The sequence below is a fragment of the Limulus polyphemus genome, unplaced genomic scaffold, assembly GCF_000517525.1.
Source record: "Limulus polyphemus unplaced genomic scaffold, Limulus_polyphemus-2.1.2 Scaffold11, whole genome shotgun sequence".
NCBI lineage: Eukaryota > Metazoa > Arthropoda > Merostomata > Xiphosura > Limulidae > Limulus > Limulus polyphemus.
This window is the reverse complement of record NW_013665621.1, coordinates 246,754-262,408: the sequence shown is the minus strand read 5'-3', so window position 1 is coordinate 262,408 and position 15,655 is coordinate 246,754. Positions and strand designations below refer to the sequence as shown.

At 29.6% G+C, this 15,655-nt stretch overlaps 1 protein-coding gene across 1 annotated transcript in view; it reads left to right on the top strand.

The window, feature by feature from the left end:
- LOC106478491 (dnaJ homolog subfamily C member 13-like) overlaps positions 1–15,655 on the top strand; it is a 150,041-nt gene that overhangs the window by 74,959 nt on the left and 59,427 nt on the right. Inside the window, 10 exon segments of the mRNA XM_013939042.2 lie at positions 1,929–2,060; positions 2,912–3,129; positions 5,344–5,503; positions 8,930–8,992; positions 9,543–9,644; positions 11,815–11,919; positions 13,213–13,326; positions 13,328–13,416; positions 14,184–14,268; positions 15,091–15,291. Coding sequence (XP_013794496.1) covers positions 1,929–2,060; positions 2,912–3,129; positions 5,344–5,503; positions 8,930–8,992; positions 9,543–9,644; positions 11,815–11,919; positions 13,213–13,326; positions 13,328–13,416; positions 14,184–14,268; positions 15,091–15,291 — 1,269 coding nt within the window.

The window sequence follows — 15,655 nt, the reverse complement described above, 5'->3', positions numbered from 1 at the left end:
AGATAAAATATAAAGTTTCTTATTAAGAAACAATTGATAACTATCTAAACATTATAAAGATTTCGCATTTGAAATTTGAAAATTTTCTGAAGCATAAAAATATTTTTAATCTTAAAATGAAAATTGCTTTGCATGATAGATAGGCAACATGTGAAAAGAAAAAAGGCATGAGAAAAACATTGCTTTATAAACCTTTTCTTGCTTGCATTGTAAAAGAATGAAGATTCATGAATGTAAGTGCATAAAATGAGTTAATGTACATGGAGATGTATTGCTCTCCTGTTGGTGTAGGGCATTTGTCATCATGCAGTGGCACAATTCAGGTGGAATCACCTGATATTAGGTTGGAGTTGCCGCAAGGCTTGTAGCATGTAAATTTCTTTGGCAGATGCACTGAGGAAGATAGGTAATCAGTGTTTTGAAGTGAGTATATCTATCAAAAATATAATTCTGGATAAAGAAAATATATTGGTCAAACTAAACGTAATTTGAAATACTGTATTAATGAACATAAAGGTTATGTATGTAATAAAAAGGTGTTAATTTCTCCACTGGCTGAACACTTTGCAGAAACAGGTCACTCAATACAGTGGCATAAAACAATTGTAAATGAAAACAATATAGTAAGTGAGTTTAATATCAGAGAATCTATTTCAATTTTGTGTTGTAAATGTAAATTAAATAATCAGTTGTTAAATATAGATGAAGGGTTGGCTAACGATTGTGCTGAATTTTGGAGGGAAATATTGACTTCATATGTGCAGTATTCATGTCACCCCATTGAATTACAGTGAGCCCGACTGTTCTTATATGAAACCTTCTGTTCACATAGATTTTTACTCCTGATGATGGTAGCGGAAGTTACTGAGACATGTAGTTATTTTTTATTTTTATAAAATTTTATTTTGTAATGTAAATGTTGTTTTGCCTGTTTTTTAAATAAAGTTTATTGCACAATGTTGCCGTATTTATATTTTAAGAAACTATATTTATTAGATATATTTTTAGGAAAAAAATCATGAAGGTAATGGTGATGCCATTTTGAAAGATCAGATCCTAGGTCACTGACAAATCTTTGGCTGCTTCTGCAGAGTTTTTTGCAGTTTGTTCCCAGAAATGGTGACTAATGCAATGAGCAAAATAAAAGATCTCAAGAAATATGTAAATGAATATCAATCAATTTGAAACTGCCTGGATATACAAAATGGAACTTTCTGACCAAAAAAAATTTTTTAAGATGAAGTATTTTCAATGTTTTTCAAAACTTTTTTCTTTCAAAACTAAATTTCACAACCTAAAATATGGTGTAAATAGTAAATCAAATAATATGAATATTTTTTAAGCAAAACAAAGTGTTATTTAGTAAGTTTGTACTAAGTTTAGTGCAACTTAGTTAAATATTACCACTGTGAGAATAAAAAAAAAGTGGAACAACAGTGACACCCCTCTAGTGCAGAAAGAGTTAATGTGCATCTATGTAAGACATCCTAAGTTAAGTGGCATTTTGACATTTCAGTGGTTATGTATTTTAGAGTAAAAAAAGATAAAATATGTGGCGTTTTAAGAGCAACATGAAATTGTTTTCATTAAAATTTGTAGTTTTTTACTTCTTCCGTTCTAATACCTTGAATTTGACAGTGTTAATGCTATTAAAACAGAAAAGATACATTAACGATTTTCATTGGATTTTGGTTAAATATTTTATTTATTATTAAGATTTTTATGTAGTACAAAAAAAAATATTTTTGAGACAGAAATGCATTTGTTTAGCTAATGAGCAGTGAGGTAGGTGGTGAACTGTGAAACTATAAAAAAAAAGATCTTCCATCCATAATAATGGACATTGTACAGGTTATTACAGTGACATGTGATACATTTGTGTTGTATTGGTATTTTCAGTTACAACATGTTTTTTATTGTTGTTACAGGAAAAACTCCAACAGCGTCCTATTGTATTACGGAAAAGAAGGGAAAGGATCAAAACCGAAGCTAACTGGGCTATGTTTTATTACCAGTTCAACCAGGATCATAGTCGGCCAGATCTCATATGGAACTACAAGGTAAAGGCATTTAATCTGAAGAGAAGAAATAAATGTAGGACATAATTAAAAACGTTCAGTGTTATCAGAACATTTATAGAATTATATTGTTATCATGAATTATTTTATGAAATAGCAAAAAATTATAAGTTACATTAGAAGACTTGTGAATTATATATATATAATACAAACTATAAAGTTTTGTGTTTTATGATTTATCAATTTTTAAAAAAACGAACTGACATCAGGCCTGTAATTTGTAAATTTTTTTAAAATAAGTTTAAATTTGCCAAGTAATATTGAAACAAATATCCATAATAACTTCGTTTTAAAATTAAATGAAGAAACATATGTTACCATTTATTTTGTAATTGGGTGTTTTTTTGTCTTAAGTTAATTTCTATATGTACTATTATATCAAAGCATGTTCACTCAGTGTATGTGATAAGATGCCAGATGAGGACTGCAGTTTCAAGTAAATATGTATTAGTTCACATTTTGCTTTTCTTCTTTGGTGATGGAAATCATTGTTTAGTGGATCTATATGTGTCTTTAAATATGAAAGTTTGTGTGGAGTTTATTTTTTAATATGTCTTTTTTCACTGCAATAAGCAGAAAATTTGTTTGAGCTGTCATGATTTTAAGCTAATTTAGGACTCAAGTTTTTTCTGCTTTGCAGTGATAAATGGAATAATTATCATTATAAATTATAATATTTTGGCATACGGGTATTGAAAAGCAAAGAAGCAAAGTATTATTTTAAATAAGCTTAAACATTTTAAGGTCATAACTGAAGGTAAAATGAGGATAATAGTAAATAACTTAAACACAAGATGCCTAAATAGATAACACAGTTTTTTTTTTGTAAGTAGACTAGAGAAGAGCTTCGTAATGCATTGGATAATGAGATGAGAGCATTCAACATGGATAGGGATTTGAGTAGAACAGCAGTAATTTCATGGAACCATGCCGAGTTTGAGGTCAGGTACTCTACTGAGTTAGAAGAGATCAAAATTGGTGAATATTATCTGCGACTACTTCTTGAAGAGGATGAAAATGACACCACTGGTAGCTCATATATCAAGAAATCGTAAGTATATGGCAAAAATAGATATGGAGGCATAATCTTTAAGTTAAAAGATATTTTTACAAAAACAACATATAAAGAATGGTTAAATTGTTTAGCTCAATCATATTGTAAAATGATTATAGATTACAAAGTTCATGTCAATGAAAAATTATGCATATATTGTGCAAAAAATTTTACCTGTATGCAACAATTTGCAGATTATACGTAATCTGTATGCCATTTTCTGGGCAATAATGTCTCGGTTGGACATAAAGGCATGTTTTGTATTTCACAGAGTACAATAACTTTCAGTTGAAGTTCTTTACTTTCTCTGTCAATGTTTTGTCGTGTGTCTGATAATATTTCAAATAAAATGCCAATTCCAGATATTGAATTTTATTCACTGTGTTAACAGATACGTAATAACACTGCACCTTTTTTTTATACAAAACAACTTCTCACTTGATACAGCATTTTTTGTTACTACCCAATATTTTTTCTGGTAAGTTTTCCAGGGGCCCATTTTCTTTACACTATAACAGATAAAATTAATCTGTGTTAAATCTTACATGTGCAAATAAAGAAAGAAAAACTTGTGGATTAAAACAAATTTTTATTGTGTATAGAGCTTAATTTTATGCTTCAGTCAACATTATTATTATTATTATCATTTTGTTTTATTCTAAGTATCATTATACTTCATACTGTGAAGTGCTGACTGGAGTTACTTAGATGCTTTGGTGTATAAAACAAACTTAAAAGTGTATAGTCTGTTACGCGTTGTGAGTCTAACAGTGTAAGTAGCTTGTCACTCCTGAAGAAGTTGTAGAAATGAAATGTTGAGTGAAATAAATATAACCTTTTTCTGAAGCTTATGGTCGTTTTGTAATCATATAGCATTGTTTTTCATTTATGAAATGGTCTTATAGTAATAATAATAATAATAGTCTTACAGGTTATATTAATGAATATGTGAAAGTAGAATAACATACTTAAAAAATGATAACAAATTTCATTTACATTTCCAATTTTTTAGCTAGTATAAAAATATAATTCTTTACAATTCTTTAAAAGTGAAAGAGCCTATAGGAGAGATAAGCAATAATAACTCAGAGCTAGAAAAACAAACTTAAGTTTAACAACTTGCTAAGTTCAAAATTGCTGGGCAAAACTTGGAAAGGCTAGCTAATATTAGTAAATACTAGAAACAATTTTTAACTTTTTTGTTACATCGTTGATTGTTTATAAGATAGTTCATAACAGCAAACAGTGTACTAAAAATATACAGTGAATTTTATATTTGTACATCTGATTCCTAAAAAGGGAAATTGTTAAGTTCTAAAACCATTTTACATTACTAACACTTCTGCTTAGTGATCACTGTTGTTAAACCTTTTTTATTAAAACTTCTCTCTAGTGGTCAAATCTACAAGTTCAAGGTGATCTTACCAGTGCTGCACCTATTGATCTGTGCTCTCTCTCTCTCTTTCTTTTTTCAGACAATTAGAGTTTGTGCAAAACTGAATGCAAAAAGTCATATTAAAATAAAAGATATATTTTTGAATTTTAACTCGTCATTAATTTAGTTGATAAGTTGATGTAACAATTAGTGTAATAATACAACTTGCATGTAAACACAGCTTTTTGTTATATATTGTTTTAGTTATAAGGATAGTTCTCCAGCGTAATATTCATTTTATTCTGAAACTTTGAAGGTAAACTTTTTTTTTTCTAGACAAAGAGCTTACAGACATGTCAGTTCATTAATGTTATTGTTATTAAAGATGTATGTACATATATAAAAATAATTCACAGTTTCATTGTATCATGCCCTAGATTTATTCTTCACAAGGGTTTCAGGGTATCTGTTGTTATCCAAAACTAGTTTCAGAATATCCAAAATATGCAAAGTAAATATTGATTTCAAAATATTATTTTGTTTGGCTATTTTCATCAATATCTCAAGCTTGAGAATGAAATTACTTTTATTAGTTAACAAGTCGGGAAACTGATATCGGTTAATTATGTGTCTTATTATTTTTAATTTCTGAAAATATATATGAATTTGGTTAGTATTAATTTTATCTTAGTATGTATCTGTTTTGTAATTATTATTTTAGGTTTATTTCTTTAGAAAAGTTATTTAATAATAGGTTCTTTCTAGCTATAACAGTAAAAATTACTTCTACAGTAACTTATTCTAAATTATTATTTTATTTTTTTTACATTTTATAGATATGAGTTTTTTAATGACCTCTACCACCGTTTTCTATTAAACTCCAAAGTTTCCATGCGAGCCATGTGCCTTCAAGCTATGTCCATTGTGTATGGACGTCACCACGAAGATATTGGACCTTTCAATGACACTCGGTACATTATAGATAAATTGAAGAAGGTTAGAAGAATGTTTAATTGTAATCTCTGCATTGCATAATATACCTTTCTTATGTAGTTGATCAGTGTAATTAATGTTTTATATGGGAGCAGAAAATGCTTACCTCTTTTAACTGTATTTTGTTCTCTCTTTTTTTTTTCTTCAAAGAAATGTACATGAAAAATTAGATTTTGCATGTGAGAAATGACTTGTTTTAATGAGAAGAAAGCAAAACAGCTGTAGTTGGAAACAAGGATGTCTTTAATACAGGCTTTCCACCATCCCTGTTTTTTCTACTTTTTCCATTTTCATTCATATTTTTTCCCCACACATCCTTACGTTTCTTTACTTGTTAATTTTTAATTCAAACATTAAACATTTTTTTTCTTATGTTATGAATGCAAAATTGGTTATAAATATCAAGCTGTAGCTTATAATTTCAATGTGTAAACAATTTATTGTATTGGTAGTTCGTGTACAAATGGGTGTTTACTGATTATTGCTTGAGTTTTCTTAGCAGATAGTTGACCATTTGATGGATGAGTAACCATTAGATAAGTACCTCCATGTACAAATGGGTATTTACTGATAATTGGTTGAGTTTTCTTGGTGGGTAGTTGACCAGTTGATGGTTGAGAAACCATCAGATAAGCAACTCATGTACAAACGAGTGTTTACTGATTATTCTTGAGGTTTATTAGTGTACCAGTAGTTGACCAGTTGATGGATGAGTAACCATTAAATAAGTACCTCCTGGTGACTCAGTGGTAAATATGAGAACTTGTAATGCTAAAAAAATCTGGTTTTGATACTTGCAGGACATAGAGCATAGCTTTGTGCTTAACAACAAACAAACAAATCATCAGATAAGTAGCAGCTTTGATACTTGTAATGGATGAATGCTGACTGTTAGACTTGACTGATGCACAACTTAGAGAAGTCTACATTGGTATAGTACAGGACACAGGCTTGAATCAAGAAACTGATGATCTTTAGAAATAATCAAGTATGGTTAACACGGAATTTACAGGTAGTATGGAACAAGTAGAAAGTCTTATAGATGTGGAGAATGTAAGCAATTTTTTATGTTTTTGTGACTTTTCATCTGTTGTCACTATTGAAACATTTTTCAAGAGAAGACCAATTTTTTCGTTTTAATACCATATATGTGCAAGTTTATCAATAAATTAAACTTCAAACAAAAACAGTGATGAAATCAGCTTCAGATTTATGACTTTCTGGTACTTGCTTATAATAATAATAATATATATACTTTTATGTCACATTGTGACTTATTTTTTAACTGAAAGTCACTACATTTTCCCCATTTTTGTATTTTTATCCCTATTTTTTGTGGGATTCTGGTCTTTGATCATTGTTTATTGATATTTCTCATTTTAATGAAACAGATTTCACGTCTTTAGTTTTATTTTGCAGTGGTGATCTCAGACTTTTTATTTGTATGATATATGATCAACAAATAGTTATAGAGAAAAGTTTATTGACCATATCATTAGGTTAAGGATATATGTTACTGGAATATTAAATACCAGTGATTTACATACCCAGAGAAACTTGTTAGATATTTTTTTGCTAATACGAAAACTGACAATTACTCAATGGATCAGTTTATTCTTACCAAGTATATTGTAGTGTACGTTTAAAGAAAGGGTTTATTATTATATTTTTCAACTGAAATGTGCCAGTAAATTTATAACTAGTCATCACCTAAATAGTTTACACTAAGGAATAGCTAAATGTTTAGATAAACAAACACACAGCAGTTTATTCACATACAGCAATTGTAATACATATGAAAACACATAGGCAGTACACAAACATGAGTCACAGGTCACCAGTAATGGAAACTAGATGGTGAATTTATAAATGGTACAAAAATGATCAAAGGAAATGGAAAAGTGAACAAGTTATACAAAGTACTAGTATTTAGTATGTCAACTCTTTGTTTTACACATAGCGTTAAACCTTATTTTCATGTTGCCATATAATTTATCAATATACACTTGTATATTGTACTCCATACAAATCAGCCAAGATGTTTTGTTACCTTTTGGCCTTTCAGTTTTTTTATATAAGCCCATAAAACCTAGAGAATGTTTATATCAGGAGTTTATGCAGGCCAAATGATGATTTGTGAGTGTTCCATTGGCCTCTTTATTACCAAAATATAATTTCACCACATCTGCTATGTGCCTGGAAACACTTTAATGCTAGAAGGTTAATCCTCACTGGTGAGTCATGTTCCTGAGGGAATGGTATGAAGTATCAGAATATTCCTATACTTGTGAGCAGCTCCAGCTATTAATGATCCCTTATCATGCTTCACTGTAGATGTTGTACTGATATCACTTTCTTCTCCTCTGTTGAACAAACTGTCATTGACTGTTGCTGAACAACTCAAACTTGGAGTTATCTGTAAAGACCACAAGTCTTCAGCTTTGAGCATTCAACTGTTTGTGGTCTAATGCCCATTATATGTTGTAGTTTGGTTACTCTTATCAGCTAAAGTTTTTGTGCACTTACACATCTGTTGAAACCACTTTGTGCTAATGTGTATATTACTGTTCTGTGGATAATATTCACATTTGTATTTGCAGCAAAGACACTGGCAAGATGTGTAAACGACCATCATCTATCTCATAAAGAACATACCTTGAGATACCTAATTTTACTTTTCAAGAGTTTCAATTTTTTATCTTGACTATTTCTATTATTAACAGTACCAGTTTAATGTACCAACATAAGTCTTGCCAAAATTTTTCGCATATAGTATCACTGGCAAGCCAATACCTTGGTTTATATATGCTTGTCACGCGTTTTTGTCAGTTTTGGGAACCACGACTGGACTCACACTACTATTGATCATAGTATGACTGCCAATTCTTTTATAGGCTTATATTTGTGTGGCACTTTCTGATTGGTTGGATGACAACTAAATACAGCTAAAACTATTAGTATGTTCCATAGTGAATTTCAGAATTTCATTTTTATATGATAAAAAGGTGGCATTTGTCATAATATTTGCTTTTTTTATATACCCCTTTTCTTCCCATTTTCCTAATTATTTCTAATACTGAATGTTATTTTGGAAAGCTCTTAACCTTAAAATTGCTTGTGTGATTAAAAAAGCACTATGTGGAATGGCATACATTAAATATTGAAGATAATGTGGTAACCCTTAGGAACTTATGGAAAATATTTCATGTTTAACTTCCAAAAATGTTCAAATTATTACCATAAAAATTTCTGTTGCAGTCTTGCTTAGATGTCTAAAACCTTCATGCTGAGAAATATTTGTTTAGATGCATCGTATGAATGTCTAGAATACAATTTAGTGAATACCTGAAAGTGATGTAAAATTTTCAAGTAAACAAATGTTTACCAAATGTTATACCAATCCATAATAGTGATTTATTCTATTCTCAGTGTACAGACAAACTGGAAAGGGACCGTCTTGTCATCTTCATAAGCAGACTGATTCTGAACAGAGTAAATATTTTGTTTTTGTACATGATGAATGTAATAGTGCTTGCCAAGCATTCTTATAAAATCGAATTGCAAATTTCAAAAGAGAAGGGAATTGTAAAGAGAATAATATCTTACATTCATTTTTGTTGTGTGAAAACTGCTGAAAATTAATAGTATTTTTCTTTATGCAATATATTAATATTCTATCCTGTATGCTGTTACAGTTTTTGAAATAATTTCTATTTTATATAGTTATGTACTGAATTTAGTGTATTTTCCTAGTTTGTAAAATGAACGGAGAAGTTTTTAGTGTTGATATGAGATACAAGATAGCAGTAAATTTTTGTGTCAAAAACATGTCTCGATTGAAAGTCTTTTTATTTTCTGTTAAGAATTAATGTAAAGTTTTCCAAATGATTAATATTAAAAAACACAAATTAAAACTGTTAATATAATTAGTGAAAATAATGTGTTGTGGTGAATAATATTAAATTATTTCTGTAAGTTCAGTATTATTGCTATAATGTTATTTGACTGACTTTTGCACTTTTTTGTTGTTGTAATTTTAAAGAGAAATGTTAAAGATGTATTGGATTCTGATGGCATCAAAGTGCTCGTTGAGCTACTCACCTTAGCACATCTTCACACATCCCGAGCAACTGTTCCCACACAGGTAAGTTGTAGGTGCTTTGGAAACATTTGAGTGAAATTATAAACATCAGCTTGAACTAAACTCAGTAGAGCCTCATATAAACTTTGGGTCAATTGAGTATTTTTCCCATCTTTGGTATTTTCAATTATTTTTCTCCTTAAGAATTTTTACTTGGGTATTTTGAATATTGTATAGAAACATACACTTCCTTTATTCTGACAGTACAGAAGAAGACTTGTGAAACAAGTTTGGATTCAGGAATAGTCTTGATGACTCTGATGATGTTTCGAGTGATTTTTATATTTTCACTTTTCAGTTCAGCAAATTTAATTAACATCAACATTAATGAAACTCAACAAACATACCATCAATACATAGCATGTAACACTATCATGGTGTTACATACTTCCGTCACAAATTAGCTAGTAACACTACTGCCTAACACAGGTGACCTAGGCTTAAGTTCAAAGAAAGACTCCCCTTTCTTCTTTTTCTTGAACCAATGAGATATTGCTTGGCTAGCATCAAATGAAACAACACCAGCACTTAACATTCTTATCTTCACTAGTATTTTCAATTTGAAAACTCCTTTGACATGATTTTGTATAATATGTTTAAACTTTGGTTTATTTTGGCAAATCCAGTGGACTCCCCTCCTACAGTTATTTTCCTGACAGAATGTAAAACACAAAAAGCAACATGTCTGCAGAAAGATAATAATATATTGCTAATATTGATATGTTTAGTTCCTAATTTTTAACTAAATATTTCATTAGATAAATTCTGTCATTTTCCCATCAATGCCTGGTAAGCATTGGATTGGATGACAGGAATAATGAAATAATTGATACTTATCCTCATGGAAATTACCTTAGAAATTATCTTTTTAAGATTAACATAATACAGTAATATCTTAAAAGAATAAGAAAACTTTAAGTAAATAGTTACTAAAGCAAGAGAACTCTTGAGTTTAGCCTACCTTAAATGAAAACTAAAAAACTAAAGTTTCCCATTTGCAAGTTTCCCACGGGTATAGTAAACTGGGAAAAAATTATGGGAGTATATAATTATGTTTTCTCCCTGCCTGGAAAAGGCCTAGGTCTTGTGAATATTTAGATTGTTAATATAAAGAACATATTAGTGACATTGGATGACAATTGGTCTATGACTGGTAGATTAGAACCTTTACTTGTATATGACCTTCCATACTGTTCATCCTGCCAGTACTTAATTCTTAAATTCTTTTTTTTTTGATTATATGAAAATTGCAATAATTTATTTCTCATTAAACATTAGATTATAAAATACACATTATTTAGCTTAATCCTTATAGGTGCAAAGAACTGTTAGTTTGGTTTCACCCACTTAACTCCCTTCAACTATTGTAATGTGTTTTATTGATTTATATAAACACTAGGAAGAACAATGACTCACTTTGTTTTTGTTCTTAGTGATTATGTTTCTTAACACACGTGCTTCATAGTACCCTTGATAAATAATTTATGATAGTTCTACTAAAGGATGAAACAGAAATATCTTTGGAAGACATATTGAATTGTAAAAATAAAGTAATTGTTTAAAAATTCAAATAAAAAAGTTGAACTACATGATATGGTCATTTTCTGTTTATTAACTGAACAGACTGATGTAAAAGAAATGATAGTTATGCATGAAATGTTTACTTTAATTGCTGATAAGAATTAAAGGTCCTGAAAAATGCTTAGTGGTTCAGAAATTTGTCAACCCAAAAGTGTTGGAACATGAAATCAGGATAAGCAACTTGAATCTATTTGAAATTTACAAATTTTATATCCATTATATACAAGCATGAAACAAGTGTCTTTTCTAGGAACATCACAAAGAATTTCAAGAATTGTCAGAAATGCTGAAAAATGCAAACTACGTAGTTTGAACACTGTATTTAAATGTTATTTGCTCTAGTAACAACATTAAAGTTTGGATTTTATATGTTATTTATATAGTTTCACAAGCAATAAAATGATATAATTACATATAATTAGTTTTATATTGATCTTATGTACACTAATTTCACATTCATTAAACTACTCCATTTGTAGCTCAGCTATTTTAATGACATCACACAACTTGTATTTCTATTCATGTGATATTTGGCAACTTACAGTAGTAATCTCTGAACTAATCAGTGATTTTTTTCGGCTTTATATTGTAGACAAATGTAATTGAAGCTTCCCCTGACATGATGATGGATACTGAGAAAGAATGGTACTATGGAAATGTGGAAAAGGAAAGACGTGGCCCCTACAGTTTTAAAGAGGTAAGCTAATTATTTTTATTCTTTATAATATCACATTTTCTAATGCAGTCAGTTTCAAATAGAAACTTCACACCATGACTGGGAATTTTACTACTAGTGGTAAAGCTGAATGATTAACCCATTAACTGCTGCAGGAGCGGCTCTGTTGCCGTTTTCTGACTCGCAGATAAAACTGAGTTGCCATCAATCACAATAAAACAGTAATTATCATCATTCGCATAGAGTTATAGTTATATATGTGTGACTGACAGATATTTCCGTCATTCGCAGCTGAGCCATAGAACGTTATTGACGGAAATATCCGTCATCCACAGTTGATGGGTTAACTCAATTTATTAATATATTAAATTAACTATGAGCTTCGTAGTATCATATAAAATAATCAGTTAATCTACCCTATTACTATTACGAAAGTAATCAATTAATTGAAATTAGTGTTTCCAGTTATTACTCATTATATTTTTCTAAACTAATCAATATACAATTTTGTAATTATTATTGGCTTTGAAGAATTAAATAAACTGCATGTTTTCTTTTGTGAATTCTGGCTCCATCTTTCGGTTTCTCATATAAAATTTGTCAAGTTGGCAACCTGTATAAAATTACTGACTGAATCTTCCTAGTATTTTAAATAAATACTATTTGTAACTGTTTTGTTACTAAACATTAAAATAACCTGTTACAAGACCAAATGATTTAATACAATTTTACTTTCAGTATCTTGTACCTTATTAACCACTCAATCTCAATGCATTTCTCACAGCCACAGCCGAGCGATTAGTAAAGATTGATAATTGAGTAATCATCAGGCTAATTATTTGATTACAATGAACTTGTTGATTATTCCACAAGATTTAGCTAATTTGAATAATTAAAAACAGTAGTAATCAGAAACACTTACTTCAATTCATAAATTATATTTTTGTAAATTTGTCACTAAATGATTAAGCTGCACAACCATGAATGTACCAAAAATAATAATAAGAAATCATAATGGCAAAATTTCAGTTACTTAGTTGGCAAAATAGAAAAAGTTTACTTAAATTGCATTTTAAGGTTTGGTGCAAAAACCGTTATTGATTTCAGTATTTGATCTCGTTTGGCATTGATGCATCTTACTCCAAGATATTTCCTAAAAAATGAACTTCATAAATGTGCTTAATTTCTTTAACTACACTCATAGTTTACTTAAATGTGAAAGTTTAAAGAAAAAAAATTGTGAATAATTTTGTTAATTTAGGTATTATAGGTAAAAGAAACTCAAGACTGAAGATTTTTTTTTTTCATTTCCAGATGAAAGAACTGTGGAAGGAAGGAATTTTAGATGCCAAGACTCGCTGCTGGGCACAAGGAATGGATGGGTGGAGACCATTGTTAAACATTCCCCAGCTCAAATGGTGCCTTCTAGGCTACAGGACATGCTCTCATGAATGAAAGTGAATTAGCTAATCAGATTCTTAGACTATTGATCCAGATTTGTGAGTATTTTCCAAGCAGGTAAGAAGAATAGCTTTATCAAATTTAACGTTGTAGAAACATTTCATGGTACTTGCTCAACATGCATTTGGAATTGTGATAACAGATTTAATTTTGTATCATTCATCATTTACTAGTAATTAGAAACATAATTCTTACAAGTATTCATCTTCCTATGATGACATATTAATTCTATATGCATGGATGGGGGGGGGGGTCAAAATGCGCATGCCACAACCTTTTACAGAGTGCCATTCAACATGGTATTATGTATTTGATGTCAGATTTCTGATTTCACAACTGTTTGTGATAGAGAAGAGTTAAATACAGACACAATATACTGAAACGCTGTAGATATGTATTTTGGATACTCTAGAAATTATGAAAATTCAATATGCAAACTGTAACATTGGACAAAAGTATTTTTATTCTTCACATGAACACCATTTTGTGCTCGGACTTGTCAGCATCTGAGTCAAAATGACATCTTCAATTAACAAACACATGTTGAGTACAAATATTTTTGTAACACGTCTGATTTTTTTGTGTACAACAGACTTGAACATTTTAATAAACGTTCAACACATTTTATGTAGGTACACGTAGTACATTTCCAGTAAGAGGTTAGTCTATGCACATTCAGTTAATGTTTTTGGTGGACATTGTGGATTTTGAATATACTCAGTAGAATATATATTTGTCATCAGTATTGATACTTAATGCCAATATTGTGATAATCATGGTTTTCAAATTTTTTGTCAATGTTTTTTTTTTAATTATGCCTATAGAGATGGAGATGGTGCCATTGTCCGTCCTCTTCCAAGAGTGAAGAGATTGCTCTCTGATGCGGCTTGTTTGCCTCACATTGTACAGGTGAGTGATCCCTCTCAGAATCTTTAATTTTTATTCATAATTTTTTTCATAGTATAAACTAATAATATGTGTGTTTTATTTCTATAACAAATCTTAATGAGTGAAAGATTTCATTTTGTAAAAAGTTATGTTACATTAAAAATGCTAAATTTTGGTTTAATTTGGAAGTATTTTATATTGTTTTAATTTTTGCTGTTTTATATTTTAAAACATTTAACCCATTTCTTCATTTATGTTCCATTACAGTTTGTTCCAAGAAGTAATTTTTTTTTGTACCTTAATTACTTCCATACTGATTGAGTTAATTTTACTTTACAGCATTTAAAAAAAAAATCAGCACTCTGTGTAAGTTTCACTACTTAGCCATATAAAATGACTAATTATGTAGCTAATTAGTTAAACTGACCAATATTTCATAAACTTCTTAGATTTTTATGACAAATTCTAGTGGTTCAGTGTCAGGGGACACTGATCACTTCATTGAATGACAAAAAAATATTTCTAAAACACCAGGCTTGTTACATTGGCATCAAAGTTTAAAACCTTTTAAATCACCTTCAAAAAAATTTTAAATATGATAGTGTGACTAATTTTTTCATTTTGTAAATATTAAGAAGTAAAAATATAAAGCATATGTGACATTGCAGTGGTATCACACGATAGTCAAAAGACTATACAAAGTAAAAGCATTTATAATTATCTCAGTTGTTTTATATAACATCCATGAAACTTATTTTTATACTTATTCAGCCCATTATATATATATATTATTTTCATATTATTTTAAATATTTATTTATTTTAGTAATTTATTATTTTTTAGCTTTTGCTGACTTTTGACCCAATACTCGTAGAGAAAGTAGCAGTGTTGCTCTCTCTGGTCATGCAAGATAACCCAGGAATGTCTCGGCTGTACCTAACAGGCTTCTTCTATTTTATCCTTATGTACACAGGATCAAACCTACTACCCATTGGTCAGCTTCTACAGGCAACTCATGCTAGTCAAACCTTTCGCTCAGAAGAGGTTTGTTACAGAAGTTGGGGATATAATTACACTCAAAAGAACAAAATGAATTTAAAAAAAGATTCTTTTTACTTTTTTGTTTGTATAAAAGATGCATTTCAATTACAAACTCATCACTGGTAATCACAGTTAGTTAAAACAAATTTGATATACTGTATAATGAAATAATATTATAGTGTGCTATATATCATGCTCGTTGTAATGTCCATAATATTTTTCTTAAAATTATTTGTAGTTCTGTTTCTTCTGCTTCTATCTCTCTTTTTTTCTTCTTCTTTTTTTTTTTTTGTGTGTGTGTGTGTGTGTGTGTGTGTGTGTCATTGGTGGGGCTGATTCTACTTTCTTTCGATGAAGTTTCATTTAC